The sequence below is a fragment of the Musa acuminata genome, chromosome BXJ3-8, assembly GCF_036884655.1.
Source record: "Musa acuminata AAA Group cultivar baxijiao chromosome BXJ3-8, Cavendish_Baxijiao_AAA, whole genome shotgun sequence".
In the NCBI taxonomy this organism is placed as follows: domain Eukaryota; kingdom Viridiplantae; phylum Streptophyta; class Magnoliopsida; order Zingiberales; family Musaceae; genus Musa; species Musa acuminata.
In genome coordinates this window covers 40732872-40748447 of record NC_088356.1, presented here as the reverse complement: position 1 = coordinate 40748447, position 15576 = coordinate 40732872, and the positions used below count along the sequence as shown (strand labels likewise).

The 15576-nt window shown below is 39.4% G+C and overlaps 2 protein-coding genes across 4 annotated transcripts; one reads left to right on the top strand and one right to left on the bottom strand.

The window, feature by feature from the left end:
* The first annotated feature begins 2528 nt into the window (after positions 1-2528).
* On the top strand, positions 2529-4772 carry LOC135584582 (uncharacterized). Of its 3 annotated transcripts, none has more exons than XM_009415639.3 (4): positions 2529-2706; positions 2842-3314; positions 3395-3584; positions 3677-4772. In XM_009415639.3, exons 2-4 carry the CDS (start codon positions 2910-2912, stop codon positions 4171-4173), a joined length of 1092 nt encoding a protein of 363 aa, XP_009413914.1. In that variant the 5' UTR covers positions 2529-2706; positions 2842-2909; the 3' UTR covers positions 4174-4772. The 3 variants fall into 3 exon arrangements, with proteins under 3 accessions (XP_009413914.1, XP_065021186.1, XP_065021185.1); XM_065165114.1 differs by having other exon boundaries at positions 2793-3314; XM_065165113.1 differs by having other exon boundaries at positions 2529-3314.
* A 1140-nt stretch (positions 4773-5912) lies between these two features.
* Positions 5913-14959, bottom strand: LOC135646034 (tryptophan synthase alpha chain-like). The gene is made up of 9 exons (XM_065165115.1): positions 14684-14959; positions 12937-13083; positions 12796-12861; positions 12182-12290; positions 11874-11950; positions 10599-10676; positions 8525-8602; positions 6404-6463; positions 5913-6315 (listed from the first exon to the last, which is right to left on the bottom strand). The coding sequence occupies exons 1-9, from the start codon at positions 14867-14869 to the stop codon at positions 6181-6183; spliced, it is 936 nt and encodes a 311-aa protein (XP_065021187.1). The 5' UTR covers positions 14870-14959; the 3' UTR covers positions 5913-6180.
* Positions 14960-15576: the final 617 nt, after the last annotated feature.

The window sequence follows — 15576 nt, the reverse complement described above, 5'->3', positions numbered from 1 at the left end:
TTGAACTATCACAATTTATCTCAAGATCAAGTGTTCTGGTTCATGAAACCTATGACATAATTATATGGTCACCAACATATTATGACACCCAGCAAGAGTTCCCTGAATCTGTCAGATTAAATCCTAACTTACAATATTAATGATGTTGTCTTTGGATTTGCTTGTCCACAAGAATTCCAAGTATATTTCCAGTAGAACATCATTATTTTAGGAAGCCTACTTGTTTATTCTGCATCTTTTATATTACTCCTGTCAATATAAATACAATGTAAGCTAATCTGTTTTTTTGTTTTCTTGAGGGAAGAACTATTTATTCTTCTTGATTAATGCATGCCAATCACACCTTTAGTAATACTATGGTGTGCAAAAAGGCACAAGGCAAGCACTTGGTAGCTCAATAGCTCAACTTGCAGATGATAGATATCACACATCAGAAACCAACATCATCTCCCAGCCTTTGCGGATGGTGTTATTCCACTAATTCTCCTTGCAACTTCTACATGTCAATGTGTGGGTTGAGTCCAAGAACTTGAGTTGCTGCACTCTGTCTACTAAGGACATGGACCTGAGATGAAGTGGACAACTCTCTCAATGTAAAATGCTAATTCTGACATCATGAGACAAGGACATATCTGTCTTAGGCAGGCATATTTAAATCACACTACACCAGTAGCAGACAAATCATCTCAGCTCACTTCTTATCCTACCATCTTTCTTTCATCATTTGATATTTTATTTTATCCAACCCTTTGATAAAATAAAATAGAATTATAACTGGTGGCTTAGCTTGTCATCTTCCTTGAGCTATGAGATATATAGGTGACAGGAGCAAAAGAAAGTTGGTATAGCAACTTGTAGGAAACAAGGCTCTTTTCTCAGAGGGCCAGGCCTTGTGCAGAAACAGGGTTTTGGTGGATCAACAAGAACACAACTTTCACAACAAGTGGTCTTATTTCTCCAATCTAGCTTAGACAAAAATCTGATGCATCAAGCAATTTCAGAAAGCTAAATGAACAGCAAGCATAGTGGCCTAAAGTTGCAGTACTCACCCAGTATAAAGTCAATTCCACTGCAGTCCTTTTTACCTTAAAACTGATGGACACAGGGAAACTAAAAATACTTGAATTCTGTAGCTGCTTCAGAACAACTGGATCTTAAGTTAAACAATACTAAATAGAAATGTCGACAACTATCTATCTGCAAACATGTTCCCCAGATTTTTAAGATATTTGTGCTGCACTTTTCAGTTAATCTCAGATCATTGATGTTATGTAAGATTAATAGAATCCAGATGATTAAGTCAGGATGATTAGATCCTTATCATGTTTCTTCATGCAAATACAACAGTTTTGATGTAAGCCACTGTTTAATGTTATGTCAGCGATGCACATCCACTTCATGATGGGTCCAGCATCATCATCTCATGTTCTCTTTGGAACTGGGATCGCTGCACTCTGCTGTGTTCCATGGGGGCCTCAAGGGATGGAGAATTCTCAGTGAGATGTCAAGTTCACAATAACACCATTGTGGGAGATGATTAAGGTCTGTCTCCTCGAGAGATGTCAATCTGATAGCCTGCACAAGTGATTTATTTTGTTTACAGCAGACTGGACACGAACAGAATCCTTCAAGTTTTGATGCTCGGAAAAGATCATTCGATATCTTGAAGATGACAAACAAACCAAAGTAAATCAGCAAATTGTTTATGAAATCCAATTTATGAGCCCTACCCAACTGATAAATTGAAGCTTTTAAACTGAACCACAAGGATTACAAATTTATCATCTCATCAAAGCCAATCCATCCTACATGACATTTAATTCCTTGATAAAGACTGGCCAAAGGATGAATGATGAGCCAACAAAAAGGAGTAAATCCACAAGCTTGCTAACAAATCCAATTAATGAGTTCTACCCAAACAATTCCATCTCAGACATAACTATGGATTCATTGTCACCTTCTCAAGCTAGAAAATGACATGAAACTTCCATGGTTAGAAGACAACAATAATTAATGCCCGCTTGCCTTCTTCCTTCTTTTGCTGCACCAAATCTGTTGTAGGATACGAAAAAACCGAGTCTTAACTTATCACTAAAACCATTCATGATTTCTCGACGTTGAAAGCGAAACAAGAGCTTACGACTCACGGAGTCACGAAACAGTGTAACGGTTCGTTATAATCGTCATAGAGGTTTATAACGCTTGCGTTATCTTCTAATAACTCGGAGGGAAGAGAACGTAGCACTCGCTACATTTCTTTCTTCCCTTTATGCCCCTCACCTGTCAAAAATACTTCGGAGCAAATGTGTAGATTAATTGCAGAATGGGGGGTAGATCGGATATTTAAGAGAATGAGGACAACCTTGCGCGACGCGCGGGTACGGACATGTCGTACACGTGTCAGCATTCAGTACGACATCGAAGGCCGCTCCGTGGAACCTGCCACGTAGCCGACCAAACTAAAGGGAGTTTATCCTCTCCTTTTAAATCACCCGGCCGCCCCGCTCCTCCGCGCACCGACACCTCCCACCTCGTTCGCCGGGATAAATAGAGGAAAGCGCCGCTCTGGAGCCGGCCATCGACGGAATCTCCCTCGAGAGACTGTTCTTGTTGCTCTGGTGACGTCAAGGATGAGCATTTCTGTATTCCGATCCGTGAATCCTTTGGCGACGAGAGGTGATATTGCAGAGTGCTGTTGAATGTTGGGTGAGTTCCTGTTTTCGTGCGCAAAAACTGGTTTTTTGGGGGCTTCTTGATTTGTGTTGATATCGAGTTTGGGTATTATTGTGTAGAATGTGGGTTCCGTGATGCGGTTTACTGCTGGGGTTTTGGTGGTGGTAGGAAATGGAGTGGTAGCGAGCGGTGCGAGGAGGAGGAAAGGCGGGGTTTTGATCGGGATCGCGTAAGCAATGCCGTTCCAGATGAAGATTCAACCGGTGCACGCGAGCGGAGCGATGGCTTTCCTGCCGCGGAGCGACCCGGTGAAGCCTGTGGCCAAGTCGCGGCTGAAGCGGCTCATTGAGCGGCAGTTCCCGAGCGTCCTGAGGAGCTCCTCGGCGGAGAAGACTGCCGGATTCGGGGAAAGGAGGGAAAAGGAGAGGGAGGACGGAGGCGACATCGAGCCCAGTTCGGTGTGCTTGGACAGGATGGTCATTGGTTTCATCGAGGGGGGATACCACGAGAAGCAGCCGCGGGGTCGATGCAACTGCTTCAACGCGAACTTCGACGACAGCTCCGACGACGACTTCGATGCCCGCGACAGCGATGCTCCGGGCTGCGCCGCTGCCCCCAGCGACGTGGCCGAGGCGATCAAGGTAGGCTAACTATTCCTCCTGGAAACTCGATCTTTTGGCGTTCTGGGCTTTAACTCAAAAGCATATCGCGGTTTGAGCAGAGTTTGGTGCTCTGCGCAAGCGTGGTGGAGAGAAATCTCTTGGCAGATGCGTCGAAGATCCTCGAGAAGGCGAAGAACTCGAAGAACAAGGGCGAGTGTCGAAGGATGGTATCCGATGGGCTTCGATCCCTGGGCTATGACGCCGCCATTTGCAAGTCTCGGTGGGATAAAGATCCCTCATTTCCGGCCGGTATCCTCGCACATCTCCGCAATTGTCGACCTTCTTCACCTCTGTCTCTCATCGACCAACGTCGTTGACGTATGGACTATTGGCGCGTGCAGGGGAATACGAGTACATCGACGTGGTAATGGACGGCGGCGACCGATTCCTGGTGGACGTGGACTACAGGTCGGAATTCGAGGTCGCGCGACCCACCAAGTCATTCCGCGCGGTCCTCCAGCACCTGCCGCAGGTGTTCGTCGGGCGCTCCGACCGGCTGCAGCAGATCGTCGCCTTCGCCTCGGAGGCGGCACGTCAGAGCCTGAAGAAGAAAGGTCTTCACGTGCCGCCATGGAGGCGACCCGAGTACATGAAGGCCAAGTGGCTCTCCCCCTACCAGCGGACGGCCGACAGGGAAGCCAAGGAGGAGTCGGCGAGCGGAGGGGAGGTCATCCCCTGTTTGATCTCGTCCGTCTACTTCTCTGGCGTGTCCGAGGATTGCGGCGCCGGAGAGGTGGCAGACGACAGGACCAAGGGGGTCGTCTCACCATGGCGGCCGCCGCCTGCGAGGCCGCAGGCAGGGGTTAAGGTCGTCACCGGCCTTGCTCTGGTCCTCTAACAGTATGGAAGGAGAATTAGTCCTTCCTTTCTTTGTGGCAAGATTGGATTTTTATTGCTCTTAAAGTTTTGAGCTGAGAAGAGAACGCTGCTTCTGTAGAGTACTAATCTTCCAAGTGGAATCCACCATGGGATGATGTCTCATGATCTAGAATTGTTAGGGTGGTCATCGTTTTGCTTTCTTCTCGCAGATTTCTGCGGCGGAAGACAAAAGATGCAGGGAAGCGTGCAACCTGGCACTCATTGTTCCCGATGAATGCCGAGAGTTTATTGCACGGATCGAGGCATTCTCAGCAGGACTCGGCGATGTGTTCTTGGGTGGCAGTGGCGGTCTCTCGAGGGGAAACAATGATAAAGGAAGGCACAAAATGAATGATTCAACGATGGAAGCCTCGTGCCGTCTCGATTCGATGATCGTTGTGACAGGAGACGCAGACTCTTCATTATCTCCACACGATGGCTACGCTTCCTGCGTCTTCCATTTTGTGATGTAGTAATATTGTGTGCGGAGTCCTCTTTGTCACCTGTCTAATGTCTTGAGGTAAAGAAACAACAGCATTAGCACAAGAACAAAGAGCATCATTGTTGAAGTCTTTGCCATGAGAACATCTCCGCTTAGTTTAGTGTTAACATCAACCTCATCTGAAAGTCTCCATATAAAGATCAAAGGCATAATGTGTACACCTTGGATGGTTGCTATTCGTGGAGTAAGAAACACTGATGCAAGTATAAATACTGAGGTCTTCAAAGAGAGAGAGAGAGAGAGAGAGAGAGAGAGCGTGATTGCTGCAGTTCTTTACCACAACACATTTACAAACTCGAGATCAACAAGAAAAGAAAAAGAACGGAGCATGATTGGTTGATGAAGGCTTTTACCACAAGTAAATCTAGGAGGAGAGAGAGAGAGAGACAGAGACCTGTCGTAAGAATAGCGGCAGTTAATACACAGCTTCCAGGAAAACAACAGCCTACCAAACTCTGCGATTCTTCTGGTCTTCCGCACCGCTGTTGAGGTCATTATGGTTTCTGCACCCTCTTTGTTAAAGCCCTCATCAATAGAAGAATCGTTGAGGAGGCAAAGAAAAGAATCCTGCAATGGAGACAGTGAGTAATACAGTGAAACAAAGAAAGCTTCACCTGGTTTCCACCCTAAAGCAGCATATTGCTCCTACTATTGCACTTCCTGGAAAATGGCTTCATGTACTCATGGTGGGGTGTGGCCATCACTGCTGTCTTTCACATACCAATATCTACAATCAAAACCCTCAAAATATTATGCTGTTCCTTTCAAGCCTAATGCTCCAAAGAAAAGCAAAAACAAATGTGCCCCAGCCAGATTTCACCTCTCTTTTATCTTCAATCTCCTCCAAGTAAATCACAGATTATCAATAGCATAAACTCCCAACAAATCAGATATATATATATATATATATGTATATATACATATATATATGTATACATATATATATTTATATATATATATATATATATATAGAGAGAGAGAGAGAGAGAGAGAACTTCATCCAAAAAAGACAAATAGATACTCTTAAGATGCACTTGCCAATGTTTCTTCTCTCATAAGATACTCTTATGAGCTGAAAAATATGGTCACCATGGCAAAGAAACCAACAAGTGTCCACTCCGAGATGCAAACTATGCTCAAAGAAAACTGTCATTCTGAGAAATATTTTTGGGGGGGCAAATAAAGAGAAACCAAAAGTTGTCCCCACACAGCCAACAAGAACAAAGGAAACTCAATAAATCTTATACAAGGGTATATTAAACATCTTACAGGATGGCCTTGGCCACCAATTTATTCTTCCCTATAAACCAAAGTTTGGAGATACCAAGCAAAAGGCAACTTCTTATGATATACTTCCATTTAATTCGTCTTCTCAGCAAGTTGATTCAGCCCAATTTTATATGATAAAATTCCTCAAATAAAATAAGAAAATATGACTAGAGGAACTTAACATGTTCATTGTCCTTGCATTGACCTAGTTATTTCTCAAAGGAGTGCACTCTTCAAAGACCTAGTGAATGCTTCCAACTCGTTCAGTCCTTCCTCGGGGGATTTTGCACCACCTAAAAGTTTAACTATTGCACTACCAACAATTACACCATCTGCTCCCCATCCAGCTACCTACAAGATTACCAAACTAGCAAGGCTTAAGAGTGATCCAAGCACCAAATGGTTAGGAATTGAATGACAGCATTGTCCACCGACTGACCTGCTTCACATGCTCTGGTTGGGATATACCAAAGCCAACTGCAACTGGTTTAGTCGTAGACTGCAAATATGCAGAAGCATTGTCATCTAAATAAGCCACAATGCAGTAAGTTGTAGCAGGTTGGCTAAAGAAATTGTCAAGTAATTACGACAATATTAGGACTATGATATTAAACTATTCTACATAAGAAAACCATCAACTTATTTCTCCACTATTTTGTTCTATTAAATTCCCTAAAATGTATAGGTTGGACTGCACCACAGCCCAAGATGCTGGACCAAAAGTTTGGGTGATCACATGATCGTCTTTGAACAAATATCAGGAGAATAAGACAATGTCCATATTTGATCTGCCTACTGAATAAGAAGAGACATTAGAGCTAAAATTAATAACAAAATTACTGCAAAGCAAGGTGTAGAGGTTTGCCAACACAAGGGCTCTAATCTATAGGCTGTGTTCTGATGCAAATGTTCTCAGCATAGAGCATACGTATCTCAAACATGAACACATGAAAACTAAAGTGACACAAAGGATATTGATTTGAAGGTCCTGAACTAAACAGCCTTCACAAAACAATAGCAAAAGAAAAAGGAATGTGTTTATTTTTTAACAAGTAAACAATTCATTATGGAGTAATCAGGCAAAATACATGGCTCATAATGACGCAAGTGCAAAATACATAGCATTCCAGACAATAGAATAGCTATCAGGAAAATTACTTGCTCATCAAACACTCATAAATTACCCATAGCTTTACAAAGTGAATATGCAAAAGGGAAGTTTAAGCATGTGAGCTTGAGAAATTATGATAGTTAACATGATCAAGATTACCAATACTACTCTGATCCCAGTTTTGGTAGCCCTTTAACTGGTAGTATCAGTATACCAGGCTATGTGCTAATGACCTATACTACCTAGTACCTATGTTATTGAATAAAACAATATTTGAAAATGAATGATATATATACCTGTAGCGAGCTATACATTTCAATACAGGTACTTGGTCAAACCGATAAATACTGGCCAGTACATTTAGGTCTAACTGATTTTAAAAGTTCAACATGATCAGGACTCTTCCAAACACACATTCAAACATCATCAGTTTCTAAACCATTAAGATCTGTGACCTGCTTTTGCTTGATAAAATAGAACCTAGTAATATTTTCCGGTTGCAATTTGATTCACAAACTTTTAGTTAGGAACAGAATTCCTAGTCAGATCATAGAACAAAATATATACTTGTAGAACCAAAATGTAAGCAATCACCTAATAAGCTTGTTGAACATCAAAATTAATTTATGAAGCTCCCAATCACAGAAACCAAGAGGGCTTCGCATAGTGGTTGTTACCCCTCTTCACCTTGGGGAGGTTCTTGGTTGGCATCCTTGTAGAGTTTGGTACTCAAGAATTGGAACCATATAATTCTTTGGGCAGTGGATCACTTACTCCACTATTCTCAACAAAGAAATTTAAAAAAGGGAAAGAACCACAAGTAAATTAGCTCAACATCTAGCAGTCATCCCCCTATGAAGTCCAAAAAAAAACAACATACACGTTAGGTGGTCAGTTAATACAGAACTCTCCTTAATTGCATCACTTAAGTTTCTCTGTGTTCCTCTCCATAGATTATGAACCCAATTTTATCATATTTTTTATCAGCTGTTAGTTGTCCTCAACTGCTATTGCTGTCATGGCTATGTCTATCTATTATTCATTGGCTGTCAGTTGATATTTTTATCGGCTGTCAGTTGTTCTCAACTGATATTATGTCATGGTCATGTCTATCTATTATCCAGTGGCAGTTTATGCCAAGTTATATTTGCACATCTGAAATTTATTATCCATACGCAACTTATGCCAATTTATGCTTGCAAAGCATTTGACGAGGTTTTTAGTATGGTTTGAGTCTACTGAGTTCAGTTGCAAACAAGGGAAAGTTACTGTTCTTTTCAACCCTTCCTTTTTCTATATTTTGAGTTAGCTACTCAAATTTGTAGACTCCAAATTCCAAGATGAGATACTTGACACATATGAATAGGAGAAGAAAAAAGAATAACAGCTTGTATGATGATTTTGATTAATTCCATTCAGCAGTAAAGGACAAGAAGCAAGGCAGCAGACCTCTTTAATCTCTTGCAGGAGAGATCGCACACGTGAACTAACGGATGCACGGGCACCAGTAACTCCAATAGAACTCACCTACATGAAAGATTCAAACAAACATTAATAAATAAAATCTAGATTAAGGAAAACAACTACATGAAATCACACAGATTCTAGAGCTTAAAGTACAAAAACATACATTTCTTTCAGGAAAAATTAATTCTGATATGCACAGGTACCAAACAGTAGTAACAGTATTATGGATCAAACAAACAACAATCTTAAAATATCGAAGATTGCAGTTCACATAACTCAAGATTACACAAAAAAAGATAAAAATAGCTGAACCAATATAGTTCTCTTCTTATGGTTTGTCTCATAAAAGAAAAAATTTTAAACATTGACAATGTTCTCAAAGCAATTGAGCAAATTTATAGACAACAAAGGCTCCTAGGTTGTAAACATTTAAGCACTTCAATGTAACGCGACTAGACGGTTCAGTTACACAAAAAAAAAAAAAACAAATTTACCTAAACAATTGCCAGAAATGATCAAAATTCTGCTTAAAAAATATGAAGAGTTCACAAGGCCAACATATATCATGAGAGAAATTTATCTGGATATGCCATCCAATTAACAAATAATCAATATCATTTGACTGTAAACTTCCAATTGTCATTTCTTTGGTGCAAGAAAATAAGAGAATAAAAGTTTGGGCAACCTATTAAGTATTAATCCTACCTCATCTTTCATGCATGCATGTCTCACTCTTCCTATATTACTCAAAGATCAAATTAATATTATTATCTTTTGTTTTAGCGAAGGAAAAGAGAAAATGAAAAAGGAATTAGGTGCAAGAGGAACAGGTTTAACAAAGTATTTCCAGACAGGAAGCCAGAACCCCAACTATTACTAGCCTCATAAATTTATTTGGCTGATTTAACAAAGTTTAACAAAGTCTTTCTAGACAGGAAGCCAGAGCCCCAACTGTCACTAGCCTCATAAATTTATTTGGCTGATTTACTCTATATCAAAGCTTTCTCTCATCCTACTTCGTCTCCTTCCTATGATGTCTGTGTCCTCCCGGCCTTTGCCCAATCCTACTAAATTAAGAAGCCGCACCCCAACCTCAAGGCATCTGAACTTAGTGGAAATTGTCTTCAATGAAAATCAGAACCACACATCTCTAGCACCTAAAAGAAACAAAATAAAAAATAGAAAAAACTAGTGCACTCATTGCACAAGGCTCCCGCCAATGCGAGGTATGGGGAGGGTCAATGTACGAATAGAACAAAAGATAAAAAGCTGATTTAGTTGTCAATACTAATCTCTCAAGTTCCAGGCCAAGCACTTTAACTATGACCACGCACAGTCCTTGTCCTCTTTAAGATCATTGCCAAGGGTCATCCCAATCAGTTGAACGCAGCTAGAGAGGTTCATCTTTAGTAATCCTAGAAGTATCACTCCACTGTCTATCCAAGATTAAACTGCAGCATCAATGGAGGGGCAGTGGTGATGTGGATGGATGACAGGCCATTTCAGGTAAATTTAGATATGAAATCTCAAAAATGTATATAGGAACCTGAAGTTTTTATGTGCATAAACCTTACAAGTATTGTGATTGGTAACCTGAAGTTATTAACTTTTTTCCAAACATAAAAGTGAAACAATTGTGGTTATAGTGTCTTTCTACTAAAACAAGCTAAGAAATGAAGATAATCTGTAAATCTTCCTTTGTATGGGCTCAGAAACAGTTGAGTGATGCACCTGAACAATCAGAAGATAGAAGAGGATGTTTGTAGGTAAATAACATAGAAACAAAAGATTTCTTAGAAAAACATTCTTATTATTCTCAAGGATATGTGAATAAAATAGGAAGATAATAGAATTCATAGAATATAATCTCACAGATCCAGGGAATATAAGTAGGTAGTGGAAAAACCTAAAACGGAGCACTAGAAGACAGCATATGGAGGAGTTAGCTAATGGTGGTAGCAGTACTGGCTAGGTTTGTTTATGTAAATCTGAAACCTGATTTCCTTGACAATATTGCAGATGACATGAAGAGCTTGAAGTAAGTCAAAAGGCTTACCAGGTATACAAATCCTTCTGAAGCTTCAACAATTTCTTTCATTCTTTCTGTTGGTGTAGTAGGTGTTGTAAGCAGCACCTATAGTGAAATAAGAAAGTAGAACAAATTGAAAAAGAAAAGCATTATGAAATCTTAAACAAGACAAAGGTTCCTTACATCATCAGTATCAAATGTTACCTACACTAATTGGCAAATTGAACAAGGAAAACAAATATTTCCTACATCATCAATCAGTACAAACAGTTGAATATTGAATCCATATAAAAATTGGCAATGTCAATGGACAATGGAGTTTGGGAAATAACTAGTAAGATGTTTACAAAAAGTTTGTGCAACAACAGAAGCATGTAACATTCTTTAAGTTACACAATTATGCAATGGCAGAAATTTATACAAGACCTTGGCGATTGGCTTATGAGCTTCACTGCCAGCTAAAAGAATCTAAACATAAATAGTCAAATTTGAGGTCATGATAGAATCGATAAGAATTCTTCCTTTTGGAAAAAAAGATACTTCAAACATGCACAATCTGCAATCTTTTGACTACAATTCATTTTCAATGAGCTCAGATCCCACCTTAAAGACCATATGATGCAAGACCTCTGGCCCCAATATAGGTTCGGTCAGCAGCATTCAGAATGCTGCCTATCGCAACATTGAAAGTATACAATGATTAACCAAAGAAGACATGTAAATTGCTATTCGAAGATAAAAGAAGCAAAGAGAAAAAGAGCTCAGATGTCGAGGTCTACATTCAACCACGTGATTTGCAGTTGAAGTTTCTCAGATTCAGTTTCTTGTCTAGAAGACCACCATTCTAGAATCTCCTTTTAGCAAAGACGAAAAAAATTTTAGCTCCAATATAAACTGTTCTAATATTTTATTTAATGGGCTTCAATCAATAGCAAAGCAGAAAATCCGCAATCCAAAGCGCAACAGTAGATTGTGATGTAAGGTTAACATTAGCGCCAAAGTTACATAGTGTTCAACAGTCTAACGACTAACAGTAACCAACGGTTGTTTTTCATGATTCTTTGGTCTGTCAGATTCCAGTTCTAAAGACTAATTTTCTCTTTCTTTTTTCCTTAGTAGCAGAATACTCCCCATTACCTACAGAAGATGTTAATGACAGAATCTTCCTCTTTATTTACCTACATGTACATACAGTCAGATTTAAGAAACATCACCAATTACTTTGGACCCCAAAACTGTAATAAAAAGTCTCATGCATGAAAATAAGGCAAAGCAAAAAGATACGATACAAAAGGGACATACTAACTCAATATTATGCTTAGCAGCTTCTTTTCTTAAGCTTTCAGTCTCCTCCAAAGGAACATCAGGTACGACAAGACCTGAAGAAATGACAACTGTTAATGATGTGCAAAACTAGTTAGCTACAGTAATTACATTTACAGAACATTTAGAGGGGCCTACAAGCTAATTTAGCAAAGGTATATTCAACTAAAATTTGCAGATAAGGAAACACTAAATAGAAGTTAGAGAATAGTATGTGCAAGAGAACCATGATGCATTTTTAGTAGAAGATGGGACTCAGCAAATTGTACAGATAGTTAAATAATTACCACGTACACCAACTTCTTCTATAGTAGACATGAACTTATCAATTCCGCGCTTCAGGATTGGATTGTAGTACGTAAAGATAGCAATTGGACAAGATAGTTGAGGGACTACCTGCTCACACAATATAAAGAGCATTATATAGCATGAGAACTAATTGTCTAATTTATATAAAGTTGGAAAGTTTCAAAAGGTGCACGAAGATGCTTAAAACAATTGAAATACTACAACTGAATTCACAGAATATGTTAAAAAAAGGTAAAATAAATAAAGTCATTTAGCATTACTGAAAAAGTTTCTCTTGCTTGCTTCTCAAACAAGACAGTCAAGATGATATGCATGCGCCATTGTCTAGTATTAAAAAGAAATTTTTCCAGAGAAACTATTTGTCAATCTGTTGAAGGACCTTTTGGCATTTAAGATGTCTCAGGATCAATCATGAGCTGCAGAATATAAACATCATCATCCCACAAGGAACTGGCCAAGTAAAATGCATTGTAAAATTTCCTTTTTGAACTAATGAATACTAACTATTGACTTAACAATCCATGAACACATTCATACATGAAAAGGCACAAGAATTGTGTTTAACCATATTTTAATGTTTCGATGATCATACCTCCCTTAACATCGAAATGACTCCATCGAAGTTTGTACCCTTTGCTAGAGCACGTGTAGCAGCAGCCTGGTATACATAAAATTTAAGTAAGCACAACATATTCAACTATCAGATAGATGAAGATTGAACTGGTACTAGTACCTGGATGACAGGCCCATCTGCCAAAGGATCAGAATAGGGTATACCCAGTTCAATCAAGTCTGACCCAGAAGAATCAAGAATTTTCAATGCTTTTGATGTTGTGGATAGATCAGGATCTCCAGCAGTAATAAAGGGTATCAATGCAACCTAAAGCCATGAAGATCAGTTAGCCATCATCTGACAAATAGAAAAATATATTACAATATTTAAATAGCATACAAATCCGAACTATAAAACACAAATCGTAAAATATTATTAAAGACAAATGAAGAGGGTAGAGATGTCTTGTATGATAGTTTTATGAATAATAGAACTAGCTGTAACAAATAATAGTTCTATTAGCTGGTGATACATTTTTCTAATGCAGATAGAGCACTAGGAAGCTTAACAACTTATATTTGTTGATAACTGTTCTAGGCCATATATAAATATAGAACAGAACTATCATACGGATTGATCAATATATGCCGGGACATGAGTGAATAAACCATGCCACAAGGGTATAGGCACATGCAACACCAACCTGATGTGTAGGTCATGACATACGATAATGTATTTAAAGTCCTCCTTATCACTGAATAATTATTTGTATCTCATACGTTTTCTATGTAATATATTTAAATTTTGCTTTGCGTGCACATGTTTCCCCTCTTTACATAAGTGACTAGTGATTCCAGTGTCGAAATTAAATGAATAAATTTAAAGAATTATAAATTATATAGATTTATAAAAACGAAAAGAACAAATGAAGACAGATTGATCATCTACAAGATTTGAAAAAGATCAAAATTAAAAATACAAATTAAACTCAACTCCAAAATCATCTACATGGAGACTCAAACACAAGAAATAAGTGACGCCTCGATATTTAAGCTGAAAATTTGACCGAAGGAGATGTATTGTGCATAGTGTTATCAATATTTTTAAATTGGCAATTGGTTTTAAAGGGTTTGTTTAATAATCTGCTTAAAGGAGCATGATTTTCAGCATTTCACAATCTAGATAATAAACTTACAATAAGAGAGTACTCAAAATATAAACGGAGGCAACAGAAAAGAATGTTAATCAGGAAAAAGAAGAAATAAAAATAGGAAAATATGAGGAGGAAGCAGCATGTAAACATCAGATTGAATAATAACAAATACGAGGGCATTTCGATTCTTTCCAAAATCCTTTTTCTTTTACTCCAACACCAACTACTCTAGTTTCCAAATTGAAGGCCAAGTTTCCCCGAGATTCTCGTTTCTGCCGATCAAAAAAGTAAATATAATATTTCTTGACCCTAATTCGACTTCCGCTGCAACACTCAGCGAAAGCAAAAGAAGGAAAAGAAACAGGGATATTCGAACTCCGAGCATAATACACGTCTAAGTCGGTCAAGATTCAATCTCTAATTCACTAAACTGAGAAAAAACATATAAACGAACCAAACCTACCAAATGTGGCACTAGGAACATACGAGCGATCAGGAAACAGAGAGCCCGAGGCTACAGGACAAGAACCGGGTAACGAAATCATAATATTTCTTGACCCTAATTAGATTTGCGCCGCAACACCCAACAAAAACAAATCAAAGAAAGTTCGCCAAGATTCAATCTTTGCTTCACAAAACTGAGAAGCAGAATATAAACGAACGAAACCCGCCTAATGTGGCACGAGAAACACACGAGTGATCAAGAAAACAATGAGCGCGAGACCTCAGAACTAGAACCGGTACAAGAACGGGAGCGGAGTTCACGTCGGTTACCTTTCCTTGCTCCTTCAACCGGGACAGGGTCTCGGAGATGCCCGGGGCCGGCGCAACGCTGAGAGAAGCCATGGGCGAGAAGGATTTGCGCAAAGATATGGGTTTACAGGAGGGGCGAACGAGGGAGGCGCCGCGAGACACCCGCGCGGGGAGAAGGGAGAAGGAAATGTTGGGAGCTACAGCCATCACCGCCCGCTTCGGATGTGTGCGAGCCCGTGGCGACGGCGGCTTTTGAAGGCGAGGAGACAGAAAGGGCTCTCGATCGAGAACGGTGGAGTTAGAGGAAGGCCCGACCAGCTGTGCCTTTAAAGACAGGATTCACGCTTCATGGCTCACACCGCATGTGGGGCCTTCCTCGTGGGTGAACTAAGCAGCTTTTGCGTGCATGGGGAAAGCTAAATCCTGCATTGGGTCAAGCGGCCAAAGCTGGCGCAGTTGGGGCATGGGAGGAGCGGGCCTGCTTTAAGATTCGTGGTGTGCGTAGAGATGGTAGGGGGAATGTTTATGCCTATTTAGGATCGGTGTTAAAATTGGGGATTTAGTTAAGTGTCGGATTCGTAGAACTTTGGATCGACCAATTTGGAAGCTTTGATTGGATTATATTGTTTTCTCTTCTTTTTTTTTATTATGAGTACATTAAAATATGATTTAAGTTAGTTTAACACAATATTATCAGAAATCTGATGTCATAGCAAAGTAGGATGCAGTGATAATGCCATATAAACATGAGATTTATATGTCTGGTCATAAAGAATAATTAACCCAAAAATATTTCTTTTAGTGTTTGTTCATTATCAAACGTGGGGGAGGAATTGTATGGATTCTAATAAATTTAATATTTATTTAAAAATAATAGCACATTTTTTATATTAATAAGTAAATTATATATACAT

Excerpts from the sequence above, each read along its gene's own strand:
- LOC135646034 (XM_065165115.1), bottom strand. The coding sequence starts at position 14,869 with ATGGCTGTAGCTCCCAACATTTCCTTCTCCCTTCTCCCCGCGCGGGTG. Across the intron at positions 12,291-12,795 it reads TCATTTCGATGTTAAGGGAG|GTAGTCCCTCAACTATCTTG; the intron begins GTATGATCATCG and ends TTGTGTGAGCAG. Across the intron at positions 6,316-6,403 it reads AACCAGAGCATGTGAAGCAG|GTAGCTGGATGGGGAGCAGA; the intron begins GTCAGTCGGTGG and ends GTAATCTTGTAG.
- LOC135584582 (XM_009415639.3), top strand. The coding sequence starts at position 2,910 with ATGCCGTTCCAGATGAAGATTCAACCGGTGCACGCGAGCGGAGCGATG. Across the intron at positions 3,315-3,394 it reads ACGTGGCCGAGGCGATCAAG|AGTTTGGTGCTCTGCGCAAG; the intron begins GTAGGCTAACTA and ends CGGTTTGAGCAG. Across the intron at positions 3,585-3,676 it reads AGATCCCTCATTTCCGGCCG|GGGAATACGAGTACATCGAC; the intron begins GTATCCTCGCAC and ends TGGCGCGTGCAG.